General features: G+C 43.1%; 1 protein-coding gene across 2 annotated transcripts; it reads right to left on the bottom strand.

Annotated features, from left to right (window-relative positions):
- Positions 1–1,707: 1,707 nt before the first annotated feature.
- On the bottom strand, positions 1,708–18,210 carry LOC121556299 (anoctamin-5). 2 transcript variants are annotated; one of them, XM_041870210.2, is made up of 21 exons: positions 18,127–18,210; positions 17,775–17,822; positions 10,824–10,894; positions 8,890–8,997; positions 8,254–8,322; positions 7,518–7,802; positions 7,324–7,443; positions 7,084–7,199; positions 6,288–6,422; positions 5,757–5,862; positions 5,393–5,453; positions 5,113–5,264; positions 4,931–5,005; positions 4,602–4,830; positions 4,201–4,379; positions 3,965–4,062; positions 3,646–3,767; positions 3,332–3,537; positions 2,934–3,136; positions 2,627–2,732; positions 1,708–2,427 (listed from the first exon to the last, which is right to left on the bottom strand). In XM_041870210.2, the coding sequence occupies exons 2-21, from the start codon at positions 17,788–17,790 to the stop codon at positions 2,203–2,205; spliced, it is 2,682 nt and encodes an 893-aa protein (XP_041726144.2). In that variant the 5' UTR covers positions 17,791–17,822; positions 18,127–18,210; the 3' UTR covers positions 1,708–2,202. The 2 variants fall into 2 exon arrangements, with proteins under 2 accessions (XP_041726144.2, XP_045074818.1); XM_045218883.1 differs by lacking the exons at positions 8,890–8,997; positions 18,127–18,210 and having other exon boundaries at positions 17,775–17,853.
- Between the last annotated feature and the right edge of the window lie 939 nt (positions 18,211–19,149).

Below are 19,149 nucleotides of genomic sequence, written 5' to 3'. Positions count from 1 at the left end.
GCTGAGGAATCTGATTTTCCTGCTTACAAGGAGTTTGATAAGTGTCAACATAAAGAGCAGATAGATACATGTGCGAGTAACACAGGCAAAAACACATTTTGGTCCCACCCCAGAAGAAATCACACATACAGTTGCATATCTCGCCATAAATCTAAACAAGAAAGAGGAATGCGACCCCAAAAACAGGGCTAATATTTTGTCTGGTATGACTTAATATGCCACTCAAAACATTTCAAACTGAGTGTAGATTATATCCATTGGAAAAAGCTCTAACAGACACAACATATATACAGTAGATGTATGGGTGCATTACCCTCTTACCATTACAGTATCTCTATCTATCATTACCCAGCTGGGAGAAACTGTTTTTAAAGACTGTCAAAATGCTGTTTGTCCTGTGTTTATATCGCAATTGTACAACAGCTGATGAAACTAACATTCGAAAAGTGTGAAAAAATGTGATCAGTGTTATTTCCTAATAGTTGCTGGTTGAACATACAATCTACACAGGACTTTTTAATCATCAGGTTTGCATGGACGGAAGTTTCAGCTTTCCATGGTGACATCACCATGTTGTAAATTGGTTGATAGACCAATAATAAAGAGAGTTCCAAACCTCTCTGCCAATAACAGCTAGTTTTCCGTTTCCCACTCCCCACTCAGACCACTCCTAGACAGTCCTAGAAAAATTCTTGCTTGAGAAAATATTGTTTTGCAAAAAAGCAATTTTAGCACATTTTTATGGAAATAAATTGCGGTAAGGTACTTAATTGTTACCCAGAAATGATTTGATATTAATATACAAACGGCTGCATTGGGCCTTTCATTTACAGTTTTTACATCGACTCGAATGAAAATATCTCAAATACATGACAGTAATTAAATGAAAACACATCACATTTAATGTAGCCCAGCTACAGCCAAATTGAAGCAGATAACATGCCAACATTTGAAGGCAAATCAATTAGATTTTATATGTTACCTTCTATCAAACATGCATATTTCTTTGAAGGTAATTAATTACATAGCTGCTGGTAAAAGCCATGGGATATCTTTGGCAGTCTTTGCTGGACATATGTTAGTAACATATTATGATATTGTGGATAAGGTGAACATTAGATTAAAATTTTTCAAGAAGCTGTATATTGTCTGGTACAATTATTATTATTTATATATATATTATTTAACCTTTATTTAACTAGGCAAGTCAGTTAAGAACAAATTCTTATTTACAATGACGGCCTACCAAAAGGCAAAAGGCCTCCTGTGGAGATGGGGGCTGGGATAAAAAATAAAAAATAAAATACAAAAACGCACATCACGACAAGAGAGACACCACAACACTACATAAAGAGAGACCTAAGACAACAACATAGCATGGCATCAACACATGACAACAACATGCTAGCAACACAACATGGCAGCAGCACAACATGGTAACAGCACAAAACATGGTACAAACATTATTGGACACAGACAACAGCACAAAGGGTAAGCAGGTAGAGACAACAATACATCACGCGAAGCAGCCACAACTGTCAGTAAGAGTGTCCATGATGGAGTCTTTGAATGAAGAGATGGAGATAAAACTGTCCACTTTGAGTGTGTTTTGCAGCTTGTTCCAGTCGCTAGCTGCAGCGAACTGAAAAGAAGAGCGACCCAGGGATGTGTGTGCTTTGGGGACCTTTAACAGAATGTGACTGGCAGAACGGGTGTTGTATGTGGAGGATGAGGGCTGCAGTAGGTATCTCAGATAGGGGGGAGTGAGGCCTAAGAGGGTTTTCTAAATAAATACAATACTCAATAGCATTTAACTGAACACTTAACAAGTTGGCACATACTTTTGTAGGATTCCATAATATCCTATCACAATCAACACTGGCAGTGAATGATTGATTCACTTACAAGAAACATAATTTCACAGAGCACATTAATCAAGCTGAACAATAGGAGATTGCATTGCAACAGCATTGGAGGCTGAGAAAAGGTGACGAGATGTGGTCATCGATCAAATTATTCCGTCCCTGCCTCCAATGCAAGTCCTAATATAGGCGAAAAGGTTGAAATCTGCTAGCTGCTCATTAGAGAATTAACAAACAACAAAACAAAACAAAGAGAAAGTTGATAGGATTGCCCCACTGACAGAAGCCCTTTACTGTATTTATGTTTACCATCAGTGGAGGAGAGTTACTGATTGGGGGCCTACAGGCACTCAGATAACACGTCATGTTTGTCGGTGGCAGTGCAGACCTCAGGTTTGGGTTCAATGATAAAACTCTGACTCAGCTGGATCTTGAGCTTCTCAACCTCGTAGCTGTGCAGGTATTCCTGGATGAGGTAACGTTCCCGTTTGATCCGAGCCTTCACCTCGGACGGCACATCCGGGATCAGCCAGGCCACAAAGAACTTCACCACAAACACCACGTGCTGATGGGAAAGGAAGAGGGTTTTTACAGAGCATACCATTATCACACACTCACCTTATGAAGTACAGATGATAACATGTTGAAAGACAGTGATAGCAAAGACTGGGCTCTGGTGCATACTGTATGTAATGTAGAGAGCACCTGCTGGTTTAGAAGGGAGAGATGTGCTGTGTTTGATAGACATATTTTGGATGGCTTACCTCCATGATAATGATGAAGGCCAGTTTGGCTGCCAGGATGTGCCAGAACTGCATAGTTTGGGAGTACTGCCTCTGGTGGCCTGGAGGGTAGCGGTAGTCACGATACCTGAGACAACATATAGGGCCAATGTCAGGACACAGCAACTACATTCAATACTGCTAAACCCCAAGCATTGACCTGTGCAGTCCTCGGTAAACATCTGGATGAATACAATCAGAGCTCCATAGTCAAGACTTCAAGTGAAGTCAAGACAAAGGGTGTATAAAATGTGCATGTGAGTGGCCTGGCATTGCGGTCTCTACCCACCTGCAGGTGGTGATGAAGGAGCTGTTGAACCAGGCAGGAATCGCCCCATCCTCGGGCGTACTGAGGAGAGGGATCTGGGAGATGTCATACACTGACAGGCTGCTGTTGATGTAGCCACTCATGGTGGCTTCAGAGCCAGGGTGGTAGGCATACAGGTAGACCAGGCGGGGGATCATGTCTGAAGTAAAGGCCATGATGAATGCCTGGGGAGATGAGAGAGCATGAGATGGGATCAGAGACACATTTAACTATTTATTTATGTATTCTGATTATACAGTATATATGAATGATAAAATGGGCCTGTTCAACAGTAAAGACATAGATTTGAACACTTGATAACAACAATGTGGCTACAGCTTAATAACAACAATGATGCAACCAGCTTTACTCCTACTCACATTGGTGACAACGGACAAGATGGCCACCACATTGAGGATCTCCTGCCAGGCTCCGATGTTGTGGGCCTTGGCCGCCACAGGCCGGCGGAACTGGGTGGTGAACTTCCAGGCGTCCACTCTGACCTCCAGGATGTTGTTACAGAGGGCCAGCAGGGGGGCCAGGGGGAAAGAGGCCACAAACAGAGTGATGAAGCCAAACTGGATTACTGCATTGAGTAGGAGGGAAAGAGAGAAAGAGAGCATGTTGATGAACAGACCTACACAGTCTCCTGTCTATGTGGGAAGAGAGTGAAGTGGGTTAGGGGCCTTCTTACCCATCTCCAGGTACTCATAGAAAAGGCCCAGCTGGCTGAAGTTCTGCAGGTCGTGGTCCTGCTCCCAGCGGCTGTACTGGTTTTTCCGGGCCTTCCTGCTGCACCACCAGTTCCTCAGCAGCCTGACAGGATACAACATAGATCGAGAGAAAATTGAACTCTGAGGAGGGCACGTGTACAATTTACATACTGAATGTCGTACATCTTTAACAAGTTCAAGCTGGTTCACACCCCATGGTGGATTACATATGCAACTGAAAGGTGATCGAGGTACATTTCGCAGTCTATCAGAAGTTGGTGAGAGGTCAGTGTAACTCACGGCAGTAAGGCCTCCTGGATGTTCCCACACAGCTGCTTCCCTGTCATGATGATCACCAGCTGGGTGGTCAGCTCAATCAGACAGCCTCCTGGGTCACACTGGGACAAGTTGCAGTGGGTGTTTAACAGTTAGGTTTGACATCAAAACATAAATACTGTAGTTCATTCTTCAAAAGTGAGTTGCATATAGTAGAATGATGTGTTGATATGCTGTAGATGCTGTGTGAAAAAGCTCACCTCCTCGTTCCTCAGCCTGCTGTATTTGCCAAACATGTAAGTGTAGTTGCCTGGGTAACCCACAAATTTGCCCTTGAAGAAGGCCACGTAGAAACATGAGGAATAGTAGTTGACAAACTGGAAGAGGAACATCTTCATTGTCAACTTGTTTTCATACTCCAGATGTGTCTTGGGAATTTCTGTTGGATCAAGTAGTAGGAGGTCAGAGGCATACACTAATGGGTGCAACGTATTTCTGAGGTATCAGTGAATATTTATAGTAGAGAAAATGTAAAAAATGAGTAGGAAATGTGACTTGGGGTAAACATCACTTTAACTTGATGTGCCATCTGTGTTCCTTTTCCCTGCATTTCCTGCTCCTCCTGAGATAATCATCATGATAACGATCTTCTCCTCCTCACCCATATCAGTGATCCAGATGGCCACTCGCTCATAGAAGAAGTTGAGGATCATAATGATGACAAAGTTGATAAAGGAGGCGGTGACAGAGGTAGCAAGCTGCGGGGTGATGAGAGAGCCCACCAGATGGATCTTTTTAGTGGGGCTGTCCTTCATGATGCTGGCGAAGGCTGCATACACAGCCAGCCTGTAGACTATCACCCCAGTGATACAGGCCACAATCAGAAGTATCTGTGGAGAATACAGAATCCACATGCACATCCAGTATACTGCACAATGGCGCGAACAAATGCTTGCAGACACACAGAATTTGTGTAGTATGTTGGCTTACCCAGAACAGAACAGTAACCCCTGAGAGGCAAAAGCGACCACACTTTTTGGGGAGGGGTAGGTATGGCTCCATTTCCTGCACAGTAACAAAGAACAGAAAGCCCAGTCAGTACTTTACATTGAATACTTTAGAATTTTCACAGTATTACAAGTAGTATGTATTAACAAGTTGTCAGCCCGTACCTGGGTGATCCGGTTGAGTCTCTGGTCAGTGCACCTGGTCTCAAACTCCGGGCGGATCTGGAGCTGCTGCTGCTCCTCCTCGAAATCCACCAGGTCCCACTCATATTCCAACTGGGCCTGCCGCCGCTTCCAGAACTCCAGGAACAGAGTCACTGCAGAACCGACAGGGAGTTGGCGGGTCATTAAACTCTAACAGTAACAGTCTGTCTCCCTCACAGGGGATGTACTGTAATTGTCCAACAGGTTAAATAGAGCAACAACAGAGTGGACAGACACTTACCCCAGATCCCCATAAACATAGCAAAGAACACGGTCCCCTCGTTATCAAACAGATGGGATTGCTGGAAGACGGAACACAGCACAGGATGAGCTCCTAACCACCCAGACAAAATGACATGCTGTGCTTTGGCCACAGCAAGATGACATACTGCACACTCAGCATGGGAGATCTCACTGGCTTTGATTGACAGGCTGGTTTAAACAATATAAGAATAAGCTAGTCATGCATAATATTTACACAGCCATTATTTTTAAGTGTGAGGAGCCATCAAGAATTAGATGTAATGGCTAATCATCAAGAGTTATGATTAGCCATTTGAGGAAAGATTACGTTATGACAGAATAAACTGTGTATGTTCCCTTACCCAGGATGAGAGGCACGTGGAGTTGAGCTTCCAGTAACTACACTTCTTATCACACAGCGGACACATCACAATACTCCCTCCAATGCTGGGGTCACAGATCTCCTTACTGTGGGAGAGATAAAGAGGAAGAATAGAAAGTGAGAAAGAACATTAATACATTTGATATGACGTGATTAAACATGTCCTGTATAGACTGACAAAGTTGTGTGATTTAGTGTACTGTTGGATGTGCAACAACAAAGATGTATATATTTTTTTACATAATCATTATTATTATTATATTGAATACACACCATCAGGTGTGTGTGTGTGTGTGTGTGTATGTATGTGTCTATGAGAGCCCACTTGGGCATGATTCAAAGGCTGTGTTTAAACAGGCAGCCCAATAATTGGTATTTTGACCAATGAGATCAGATCTTCTGCCAATAATCGGGAAAAATATTAGAATTGGGCTGCCTGTTTAAACGCAGCAAATTAACTGTTTTCCTATTTTTCAAATAAGGCACCTTTCTGCCCCCTGGTGGTACTAACCTTGTTAAATTGTCATCGTAGCTTAGCACACCGTAGGTAAAACATATGACGCCCATGACCGCAGCAAAGAACAACATCTCTGTGTAGAAGCCCAGCCAGGCAAAGTAGATCCCAATCTTCTCCCCATAATACTTCCTGTTAATAACACAGAGCTAATTCAACTTATTTGACATTAGGGAGTAGGGACACTTAGTATTTGCATGGTCTTATAGACCAGGGGTTCCCAACATGTTTCACTCGGGGCCCCCCTTCCAGCATTGGGGAACATCCTGCGTCCCCCCTGCGTGTGCACATGCGCCATGTCTATTTCTATGGGCACAAGCACTGTTCATGACACAAACTGTTCACACCCCTCTTGTTGGTGGAGAGAATGTTGCAGGTTATTTCCTGCAATTCTACACATTTTGTCATGGGGTGCAAAGAACATTTTGCAGTTTTAAAGCTAATTTTCTTGCAATTCTATACATTTTGCGATGTGTAATGTGTATTCATGTGATATTTGAGTGACAACAATTATTACAACAATATCTATGGGCTAAAAAACCTAAATAAAAAAACGTTAGTTGACATGGGCTAGTTGATCTGGACATTTATGACAAGTTATAAATAGCTCTCTAAGGTATGCAATGACTGACATGACAAGAGGAACTGATGATGCACTATCCAATTTCGAAATTGCACCTTGTGCATTCTACTATTACAACTTTCAAGAGTAAGTTTAAAGCCCCCCCCCCTGTAGATCATTGCGTCTATGCATGGGGGAAATGTAACCGATGTCCAGCCGATGTTGTCTGACCTGATGAGGTTGAGGGGCTGCTCCTTGTAGAAACAGAGGAACCTAGCCCAATTCTTATAGAGGTGGTAGCGTTCGCTCTCACACTGGTCATTTGTGTCCCTCTCCCAGTATCGACACTGACAGCATAGGAGACAGGAGCATAATCAGTTCTAGTTTTAGAACAAATCTGACATCATCACATTAAATCTACTGTCCTTATGTAAACGTGCAGATGTAGGTAGGGCGTCACGTGTTTCTTACATCATGAAGTGGGAAGGCTGAGGTGTAGGTCCCGTTGTTCAGCAACCGCTTGATACCTTTCTTGTCTCTCTCCTTGCGGTCCTCTTTATAGTACGGACAGCGAGACAGGATGTAGTACACCTGACAGGAAGGGACATCAGATCAGTGTGTGTGTGTGTGTGTCTGTGGATTCTGTGTTAAGATACTGTACTCACTATTCTGTTGCGTGTGGAGGGGGGAAAGAAGGTGTCTCGGTTGTCGATGAGGAAGAAGTCTATCTTGTCCTTATCAAATGGAGAGGTGAAGTAGTCAGGCTGTGGGCGCATCACGCTCTCTGGCAGGCGGAACGGTCGGGAGAGCCACTCCAGTGGAACGTCCTGTCCGTGGGGGATGTCACTGGCCTTAAAGGGAACCTTGATCTTCAGCACGTCAGCGTAGGTGGCCAACACCTCCCACGGGGCGTGGATCTTCAGGAAGTGCGTTTTCAGATCATCTGAGTCCTAAGAGGAATGAGTTGAGAGAGAGGACAGAGCGAGGCAATTTGACTGACCATATATTTAAGCACAAAACAGAGGAATCGTTTAAAAGATTGAGTAAATGTACTAATTTTCTAAATTCTCCATTTGAATATAGTACACATTTTCACCTAAAAGGTTGCAAAGAAAACAAATAGAAACATACACCGAGTATACCAAACATTAGGAACACCTTCCTTATATTGTAGCTTTCACCTGGATTTCACCTGGTTAGTCTATGTCATGGAAAGAGCAGGTGTTCCTAATGTTTTGTGTATGTTAGACACCCTTCTACCACTGAGGAAAGAAGACTGTGGAGTGGAATTCCCCTTTAAGAAAGCTCTCTGCTGAGATATTCCCCACTTTGCAGTAATGTGATGTGCTGCTGCATGATGACCACTAGAGGACACCAGCGTGCTACGGATGGGTAACTCACCGATTTGTCCTCATTCTCAAGCTCCAATCCAGCCTTCTTAAGGTTGGCCTCAAACTCCCTCCTCCTCTCCTGTACAAATACACAGAGACAGACACACATGCACTTTACGCAATAGCAAGGACCAGGGCTGAAAAGCATTTATCCTTGTATCTCCCTCCCCTTCTATCATTGCTGCTATCACTTTATCCTTCCATCCGTCCTTGTGTTCACTCTCATCATTTATCCTGGGGAGGATCCATTTTGTTCTTGTAGAGGCTCTGTTGAAAGAATGCCTGGCACCAGTCACAGCATTCTCAAAGTCCCAAAATCAGAAGCTAGAGGGCACAGGCATCATAGCCTTGCATTAGTGAAACTTGGTTTGTCCATGGTCTGTCTGTGGCATGACATCTTTGCCTCTCTGTCAATTTCCCCAACAACAAAGTTTCAACCACTGGCAACTTGTCAACCACTTCTTATTAGCCACCTTCTCCTCTTAATACACTGATTCAGGCTGGTCATGTGGTCAAAGCAAGCCTGACCAATCCAAGGTTAATGCACTGTGCTGTCATGTCCGTGTTTATAAACTGTCATGTGTCTCTCTGTAACCACACAATGCTCTCTGTCTCTGTGTTGATTATGGTGCACTATGCTGCCCACCTGCTTCTTCTCTCCATCCTTGTCATCTAGGTAGGACAGTATGAAATCAATCCTGCGAACCCCGTCCCTGAAGAACACAGTGTCTTTGTTCTGCTGTAGTCTGTCAGTCTGGAGGGCAGACAGAGAAGAGTGTCAGAAAACACACAGACTATTTCTCTCCTCCTCCTATGAACAGAGAACATCTGTTTACTGAATGTGACGATGTACGTTAAAAGCACATTAAAAGTACATGGTAGTAGTTTAGTATATAGTTTAGGACACGCCCCAAAATGAAATAAACAGATTTATTTTTGTAATGAGTGTGGACCTTCTCTCTTTGTGTGGTTTGTCTTATGTAACTTGAATAGGAGTTAAGAGGCAGTGGATCCTGGACATCTTCCAGTGACTTGCAAAAAGTCATGCCTATCATTATACTAAACTTAGCCCTCAACTATGGCAAGCAAAGAGGTACATACTGCACTAGGGCCTGAAATGAACTTTCTGGTTTTTATAATAACGTTAAACCTATCCTTGATATTCTCAGATCATCCCAGACCAGTATACAGCCACTTCTTGATTCAAGCCCCAAACCTGGCACTGACAATACTCTTCAATCACAACGCTCCACTCTCCAGTTTGCCAGGGTTGCAGCTACCCTCAGTTCAACACTCCACACTCCAGTTGATTTATAAGCATATTAAGCATGTGCAGGAGAAAGTCTCAGTATAGAGAAACTGCACCATTGTCAAAAAGTAAAATGCTTGTGAAATTCAGGAGATTGTATATACAGTGGGTTAAAGGCTGTTTCTCAACTAGGTTTGTTTACTCCTGGTGTTATTCCACCTGAGGGGTATAGCTAAGTATGTACAGTGCTATGCCCTGCAGTCAGGATGACACAGGGGGAAAAACCTTATCGACACAGCCTTGGACCTGGATCCAATCGGCTAAGATTATGTTCACTGATTCCAGGTCCTACATCATCTTTTGAACTTAATTTGTGAAGAAGGATTGCCTGTGTGGGGTCTGTTTCACCGTGTGACTAGGAGGAAAAGCACTTCAGTCCAATTAGCTTTGTGTGCGACAAAGCATAGGTGGATCCCTATATAAAGCAGTATCCTGGTTCTGGAGGACACACTGTGATCAGGAATAGAAACAGAGCCCCTCCCCTTTTGTTTATCAGCCCCCACACCCACAAACAGGGAGGAAGGAAACAGGGTGTGGATACAGCATACAATTCATATGATCATCAACAGAATTAAGTTGGAGAAAGCATATTAGAACAATTTGAAATGTATGGCCTTCCACCTTTATGTGTCAAAGCATGCTTGAATATGAGTGTGGGAGAAAGTGTTCAAGTTCCCTCGTCCTTGAACAACAGATTCCTGCTGGATAGAGAACACCGACACAGACACACTAATATTCTCTCTGTAGGTAGTATTTTAGTTTGTGCTTATTGCCTGGGGAGCGCTAATCTGATAAAGAGAGGAGCTCTCTGAGAGACACTGAGGTCTTGTGACTGAACAATGAGAACAGTAGTATAAAGAGGTCAGTTGTTTCCAATGTAGGCAAGGTAGACAAAGGCATGCAAAACAACCTCTTTTCAATACACACTCACTATTGGTCAACAATATTGATCATGGATGAGGTTTGATCAAGCATGTGGAGGAAGACTAAAAACAAGCACATAATCATACATTTCGTACAGCCATATACGCACATAAGTGCAAAAATGAATCTACTAATCCAGTACACCTTCAGAATTGCGTTAACCTTTATCATGTAAATAATCTGATGTGTTGTTGTTGTTGTTGCTTTCAATGAATTTGCCCGTTGCATTGCAGAACACTGCTGCATTACAGCACAGAGAGCTTGGGAAGTCAACTAGGGCAGGGATATGTTAATGTTGAGGGAAAGGACAGGGTCCAGGCAGGTCAACATGGGGTCATGGGACTCACCTCTGTGTGTCCAGGTAGCTGTGTCCCTCCGTCCTCTATGGAGTTATTATGACTGTGGCCATTATATTCCTCTGTGCGGAGAAAATAAACAGGAGCAGAGATGAGTTTAAAGGGGCAATCTGCAGTTGCTACATCCATTTTTGGACTTAGGATATACAGTACAGTATAATGATATATATGAGCCCATTGATTCTTGAAGAAGACTGTCAAACCCCATCAGAACCCAAAATATAAACTAGTTTTAATCCAATGTTTGTAAACATTGTAAATGTAAACAAACACTGTTTAGCCTCAAAACATGCTTAAAACTATAATTTTGATATCTTGGAAGGTCAGTCCTTGCATCTATCCCACTGGGCAAAAACTGGTTGAATCAATGTTGTTTCCACATCATTTCAATAAACAAATAAAATGTGATTACATTGAATCATCGTGGAAAACTGATTGGATTTGTAAAAAGTCATCAACGTAAGGGAATTCCATCTTTTTTCACCCAACTTTTAACCTAAATCCAATGTCATGGTGAATTCACGTTCGTTGACAACTCAACCAAATGTAAATAAAAAATTGACGTTGAACTGAGGTCTGTGCCCAGAGGGATAGGTCTAAGGATTGCCCCTTTAACAGCAAACTATTTACAATGTACAAATGCCATAGTAATATGTGTACAGAAATGTGTATCCACTCATTTAATTGAGAGAGAGAAAGCAATGGGTTATTTGTCTTTGAAATATTTTACCTCACTAGTCCAGAAGCATAATTATTCCAGCCTCATCACACCGATTAGCATAATAGGTCTTAATGAGACACAACATACAATTGATATGAAAATGTCAAACTTGTTCACTGTGGTCATATATGATACCTTCACTACAATTGGCTAAATTAATCCTAGAAAAATAAAGCTATGTTATTTAACTAAAATTACTTTGTAACGTCATCAGATACACTACTGGAAGCCCCTGAAATCCCATGACCGATCACTCTGTTTCCACCCACATTCCTTTTCTACAGATTTGCCAATGATTTTGCAGATGATCGAGTCATTCTCCCTCCTATTACGTAATAGTTCTATATTGAGGACAGGGATTGCTGATGTGAAGAAAACAGCATTAGTCAGTCAGTGGAACTGTGTTGTGGTCAGATGTCAGAACACCCCCACACAACACTGTGTTGACATGGACTGCCCTCAGGGCAACAGCATGGTGATATATGCATGAAGACACTCACTCTCTCAAGAGCTCTCAGAGATAAAACCAGGGGAAAGAACTAAACACATATACCTATAAAGACCCATAAACACTAGCACAAAAGCACACTTTCCATCTAGACACACACAGACAGAAACACACAGCATTCCAGCAGCAGAGCAGAATACTCCCCCAGCCCGATAGACACTGCTAGAGGGAATGTGCTCATGTTGCAGTGCCGCCTGGTTATTTCTGAATGCTGGGAAACAAGCACTTCCCGTGGGGGAGGTTAGGCCTCCACGTGCAAGGAGGGATGGGGGAGGGGCTGCAGCTCAGTCAGAGGCCCTGTGGTTCCCTCAGACATGCCACAATCTAGCTTACTAAGGAAGGACTCCTTCTGCCCTGAGCCTTTCTTTCATTGGATGAGGGGGATATTTTTTTACGAACAAGAGGTTTGACTGAGTGCTTTGCAAGCCAATGAGAGGCTTGAGGGAGCCGCCCTGTACAGCTGAGAGGTAAATTATAGAGACAACTCATGAGCTAGGAATGATGTTGAGACTGACAGCCAGCCAGATGAGTCTGAGCACAAGCATCCCTAACCCCTATGAAGGTCAAACTAGCAGAGGGGTTTTCCACAGAAGCTGTGCCAAGCTGTGAGGATTGTACTGCTAACTGTCTTTTGTCTAGTGAAGCACAGTCATTATCAGTCCAGAGCTGAACAAACACAGAGAGAGGGGGAGGGAGTGTGTTACCAAAGACGGACTTTTATGAGACATTTACAGTGGGGGAAAAAAGTATTTAGTCAGCCACCAATTGTGCAAGTTCTCCCACATAAAAAGATGAGAGAGGCCTGTAATTTTCATCATAGGTACACGTCAACTATGACAGACAAAATGAGAAAAAAAAATCCTGAAAATCACATTGTAGGATTTTTAATGAATTTATTTGCAAATTATGGTGGAAAATAAGTATTTGGTCAATAACAAAAGTTTCTCAATACTTTGTTCATATACCCTTTGTTGGCAATGACACAGGTCAAACGTTTTCTGTAAGTCTTCACAAGGTTTTCACACACTGTTGCTGGTATTTTGGCCCATTCCTCCATGCAGATCTCCTCTAGAGCAGTGATGTTTTGGGGCTGTCGCTGGGCAACACAGACTTTCAACTCCCTCCAAAGATTTTCTATGGGGTTGAGTTCTGGAGACTGGCTAGGCCACTCCACGACCTTGAAATGCTTCTTACGAAGCCACTCCTTCGTTGCCCGGGCGGTGTGTTTGGGATCATTGTCATGCTGAAAGACCCAGCCACGTTTCATCTTCAATGCCCTTGCTGATGGAAGGAGGTTTTCACGCAAAATCTCACGATACATGGCCCCATTCATTCTTTCCTTTACACAGATCAGTCGTCCTGGTCCCTTTGCAGAAAAACAGCCCCAAAGCATGATGTTTCCACCCCCATGCTTCACAGTAGGTATGGTGTTCTTTGGATGCAACTCAGCATTCTTTGTCCTCCAAACACGACGAGTTGAGTTTTTACCAAAAAGTTATATTTTGGTTTCATCTGACCATATGACATTCTCCCAATCCTCTTCTGGATCATCCAAATGCACTCTAGCAAACTTCAGACGGGCCTGGAAATGTACTGGCTTAAGCAGGGGGACACGTCTGGCACTGCAGGATTTGTGTCCCTGGCGGCGTAGTGTGTTACTGATGGTAGGCTTTGTTACTTTGGTCCCAGCTCTCTGCAGGTCATTCACTAGGTCCCCCTGTGTGGTTCTGGGATTTTTGCTCACCGTTCTTGTGATCATTTTGACCCCCACGGGGTGAGATCTTGCGTGGAGCCCCAGATCGAGGGAGATTATCAGTGGTCTTGTATGTCTTCCATTTCCTAATAATTGCTCCCACAGTTGATTTCTTCAAACCAAGCTGCTTACCTATTGCAGATTCAGTCTTCCCAGCCTGGTGCAGGTCTACAATTTTGTTTCTGGTGTCCTTTGACAGCTCTTTGGTCTTGGCCATAGTGGAGTTTGGAGTGTGACTGTTTGAGGTTGTGGACAGGTGTCTTTTATACTGATAACAAGTTCAAACAGGTGCCATTAATACAGGTAACGAGTGGAGGACAGAGGAGCCTCTTAAAGAAGAAGTTACAGGTCTGTGAGAGCCAGACATCTTGCTTGTTTGTAGGTGACCAAATACTTATTTTCCACCATAATTTGCAAATAAATTCATTAAAAATCCTACAATGTGATTTTCTGGATTTTTTTTCCTCAATTTGTCTGTCATAGTTGACGTGTACCTATGATGAAAATTACAGGCCTCTCTCATCTTTTTAAGTGGGAGAACTGGCACAATTGGTGGCTGACTAAATACTTTTTTCCCCCACTGAATATATAGCAGCACATACACACACATGCAGAAACACACACACACGCAGGTATGCATGCACACACAAACACACACACATTAACAGTATAGTATACGCATAGTATACATACGTTCACATACACCTCAGCACCCAAGCAACATACATTTTTCTATGTTTTCAAAAATGAATACAATGGGAAACACATATCGTCAAATAAAACTACCACAGTATGGTTTAACACAAAAATACACATATATATATATATATATATACAGTGGGGGAAACAAGTATTTAGTCAGCCACCAATTGTGCAAGTTCTCCCACTTAAAAAGATGAGAGAGGCCTGTAATTTTCATCATAGGTACACGTCAACTATGACAGACAAAATGAGGAAAAAGAATCCAGAAAATCACATTGTAGGATTTTTTATGAATTTATTTGCAAATTATGGTGGAAAATAAGTATTTGGTCAATAACAAAAGTTTCTCAATACTTTGTTCATATACCCTTTGTTGGCAATGACACAGGTCAAACATTTCTGTAAGTCTTCACAAGGTTTTCACACACTGTTGCTGGTATTTTGGCCCATTCCTCCATGCAGATCTCCTCTAGAGCAGTGATGTTTTGGGACTGTCGCTGGGCAACACGGACTTTCAACTCCCTCCAAAGATTTTCTATGGGGTTGAGATCTGGAGTCTGGCTAGGCCACTCCAGGACCTTGAAATGCTTCTTACGAAGCCACTCCTTCGTTGCCCGGGCGGTGTATTTGGGATCATTGTCATGCTGAAAGACCCAGCCACGTTTCATCTTCAATGCCCTTGCTGATGGAAGGAGGTTTTCACTCAAAATGACTAAATACTTTTTTCCCCCACTGTATGTATATATATATATATATATATATATATATATATATATATATATATATATATATATATATATATATATATATATATATATATATATATATATATATATATATATATGTGTATATATATATATATATATATGTGTATATATATATATATATATATATATATATATATATATATATATATATATATATATATATATATATATATATACATACATACATACATACATACATACATAGATATGTGGACATCCCTTCAAATTTGTGGATTCGGCTATTTCAGCCACACCCGTTGTATAAAGTGTATAAAATGGAGCACACAGCCATACAATCTCCATAGACAAACATTGGCAGTAGAATGGCCTTACTGAAGAGCTCAGTGACTTTCAACGTGGCACCGTCATAGGACGCCACCTCAACCCTGGTCAACTGTAAGTGCTGTTATTGTGAAGTGGAAACATCTAGGAGCAACAACGGCTCAGCCGCGAAGTGGTAGGCCACACAAGCTCACAGAACGGGACCGCCGAGTGCTGAAGCGCACATAATCGTCTGTCCTCAGTTGCAACACTCACTACTGAGTTCCAAACTGCCTCTGGAAGCAACGTCAGCACAATAACTGTTTGTTGGGAGCTTAATGAAATGGCAGAGCAGCCGCACACAAGCCTAAGATCACCATGCGCAATGCCAAGCGTCGACTGGAGTGGTGTAAAGCTCGCCGCCATTGGACTCTGGAGCAGTGGAAACGAGTTCTCTGGAGGGATGAATCACGCTTCACCATCTGGCAGTCCGACGGACTAATCTGGGTTTGGCGGATGCCAGGAGAACGCTACCTGCCTCATAGCATAGTGCCAACTGTAAAGTTTGGTGGAAGAGGAATAATGGTCTGGGGCTGTTTTTCATGGTTCGGGCTAGGCCTCTTAGTTCCAGTGAAGGGAAATCTTAACGCTACAGCATACAATGACATTCTAGACAATTCTGTGCTTCAAACTTTTTGGCAGCAGTTTGGGAAAGGCCCTTTCCTGTTTCAGCATGACAATGCCCCTGTGCACAAAGCGAGGTCCATACAGAAATGGTTTGTCGAGATCGGTGTGGAAGAACTTGACTGGCCTGCAGAGCCCTGACCTCAACCCCATCGAACACCTTTGGGATGAATTGGAACGCCGACTGCGAGCCAGGCCTAATCGCCCAACATCAGTGCCCGACCTCACTAATGCTCTTGTGGCTGAATGGAAGAAAGTCCCCGCAGCAATGTTCCAACATCTAGTGGAAAGCCTTCCCAGAAGAGTGGAGGCTGTTATAGCACCAAGGGGGACCAACTCCATATTAATGCTCATGATTTTGGAATGAGATGTTCGACGAGCAGGTGTCCACATACATTTGGTCATGTAGTGTACCACCTCCTGGAACTAGATACACATTCAGATAGTAGGAGATCCACTTGTGAAGCTGTACATCTAAATAACACCCACTTAGGCCTACTGTCTGCAGAACACCCACTTACTGTAAACACATCTGTAGTCTCCAGCACAGTCTAAATTAAACTGACATCGATAACCCCATTGGTGAAGTCCTAGAAAACATCTCGTCCTACTGTAGCTGACCTACCAGTACCTTCAGTGGGCAGTCTGGAGGGATAAATATCTCACATTGTCATGCACATCCAATAAAGCAATAAGGCCCGAGGGGGTGTGGTATATGGCCAATATACCACAGCTAAGGGCTGTTCTTAGGCACGACGCAAAGCAGAGTGCCTGGATACAACCCTTAGCTGTGGTACATTGACCATATACCACAAACCCCAGAGGTGTCTTATTGCTATTATAAACTAGTTACCAACGTAATTAGAGCATTCAAAATAAATGTTTTGTCACTCATACCTGTGGTATACGGTCTGATATACCATGGCTTTCAGCCAATCAGCATTCAGGGCTCGAACCACCTAGTTTATTTTATTTCTTAGATGCTGGATAAAAGCACAAAGGTTTATGCACTCAGTGCAGGTGTTCTTTCAGCATCTGCTAGGAGTGTTGGCCTTAAGCCTTGGCCCTAGATCTTTATAAAGGGAGAGATGTGGCAGCTTTCTGCTCATGTTTACCTTTCTGAAATATCAAATCATCCACAGTGAGATGCACAGATGAAATTATCCCAACAAAATCACGTGAAAAAATATATTTTAAATGTCAAATATGGTATAGGTAAATTCAATAAATGTAGCGTATTGGATTTGAAAGGTCATTTCCTCGATCCACTGGTAAACCCAGGGCCTTGGCACTTACTCACACATGACCAGGAAATGCAGAGTAGCATAGGGCTGGGTTTGGCGCTATGAGGAGCCTGGCTCTGCAGCCGCTGGCATGAAGGGAGGGAGGCTGAGCAGAGAGCAAACAGCACAAGCCCCAGAGTCACCAACAACAGTACACACAGCCACAGACACAGCCACTGACTAGGAGGTGAGGTTTGGAGAGGAGAGGATGAAAGGATGGACAGACAGACAGGCGTCACATTAAGCCTTTCATCTGCCCGTACCTGTTAATAGGATCATCCTGAATGCTGTCAGCACAGCAGGGCCATCTTCTTCAGAGGAGAGACAGACAGGACAAAGGGGTTAGTCTGCTTATCAAAGTGCTTCTCGACATTGATAGATGGATTTATAATATCACAGATACACAAATTCTTCTAGAATTAGAATATCTAGAGTAGCAGAAAAACAATCTGTTTTTGCACCGACCACTGACACAGACACGCTAGCCTCAAAGAAACAGGCCAGCTGTTAAATATGTTTGATATGTTCCCTGTTGGGTTCAATCACAGAAAGTGGCAGTGTGAGGACAGGAATACATTATTCCATGTTTTATTTGTGCCATAAAGAAGCTGTTACCTGGATGCTGGTGAGGACCTGCTACACACCGGTAGCACCTGTCTACTCTCCAGTGACAGTCACAGTACCCTCCTGATTGTCTATTGTTTCAGCCAGATAAACCTTTAGAGAGCCTGGTAAATGATGTATTTCATCAGACCAAGCCAATCTGGTTAGTAATTTAAATGGTAATACGAGGCCTGAGCTGTAGGCTACTTTCCTCTGATGAACCTCCTCCTCTTTTGTTTCAGCTACTGGGCTTCCCCTGTAATTAATGTTTCAAGTTGTATTAGTCGTATGTACAGGATACACATGGAATACAACGTCCAACAAAATGCTTACTTGCAGGTTCCTTCTAGACAATGCAACAACAATAAGAAATAATAAAAGATAAGAATATGAACATAAAGTAAATGGCTCAGTATAATAGAATAAAATGTTTAGCATAAGTATAATACAGGAAGGCACAATTTATCAGCAGCAATTGTGATGTGTGTAGTATGAATGTATGTGTGTGTGTGTGCATGTGTGTGGATGAGTGAGTGTGTGTGTGTGTGTGTGTGCGTGTGTGAGTGTGTGCATGTGTGCTAAGGTGAGGAGAGTCAGTGCAGGTGGTCAGTCCAGTTCAAGTGTTCAGAAGTCTGATGGCTTTTAGATAGAAACTGACTGAGCCTGTTGGTATCAGACCTTATGCTCCGATACCGTCTGGCCAATGGTAATGAGGTGAGGAGCTCATGGCTGGGGTGTGTGGGGTCCTTGATGATGCTGCAGGCCTTCCTCAGGCACCATTGTGAGTAGATGTCCTGGAAGGGTGAGAGCATGGTTCCATTGATGTGCTGGACTGTCTTCATCACCATCTGAAGGGCCTTGCAGTCATGGACGGAGAAATTCCTGACAGTACCAAGCCGTAATGCAACCGGTCAGGACGCTCTCGATGGTGCAGCAATAATATTTGGAGAGGACCCGGGGTGGCATGCCACATTTCTTCAGCTGCCTTAGGAAGTAGAGATGCCCTCTTGACAAGAGTGGTGGTGTTGTTGGTCC

Source organism: Coregonus clupeaformis, unplaced genomic scaffold, assembly GCF_020615455.1.
Source record: "Coregonus clupeaformis isolate EN_2021a unplaced genomic scaffold, ASM2061545v1 scaf1871, whole genome shotgun sequence".
Classification (NCBI taxonomy): Eukaryota; Metazoa; Chordata; class Actinopteri; order Salmoniformes; family Salmonidae; genus Coregonus; species Coregonus clupeaformis.
Note: the sequence above shows the minus strand (reverse complement) of the source record. Positions and strands in the feature narration are given on the sequence as shown.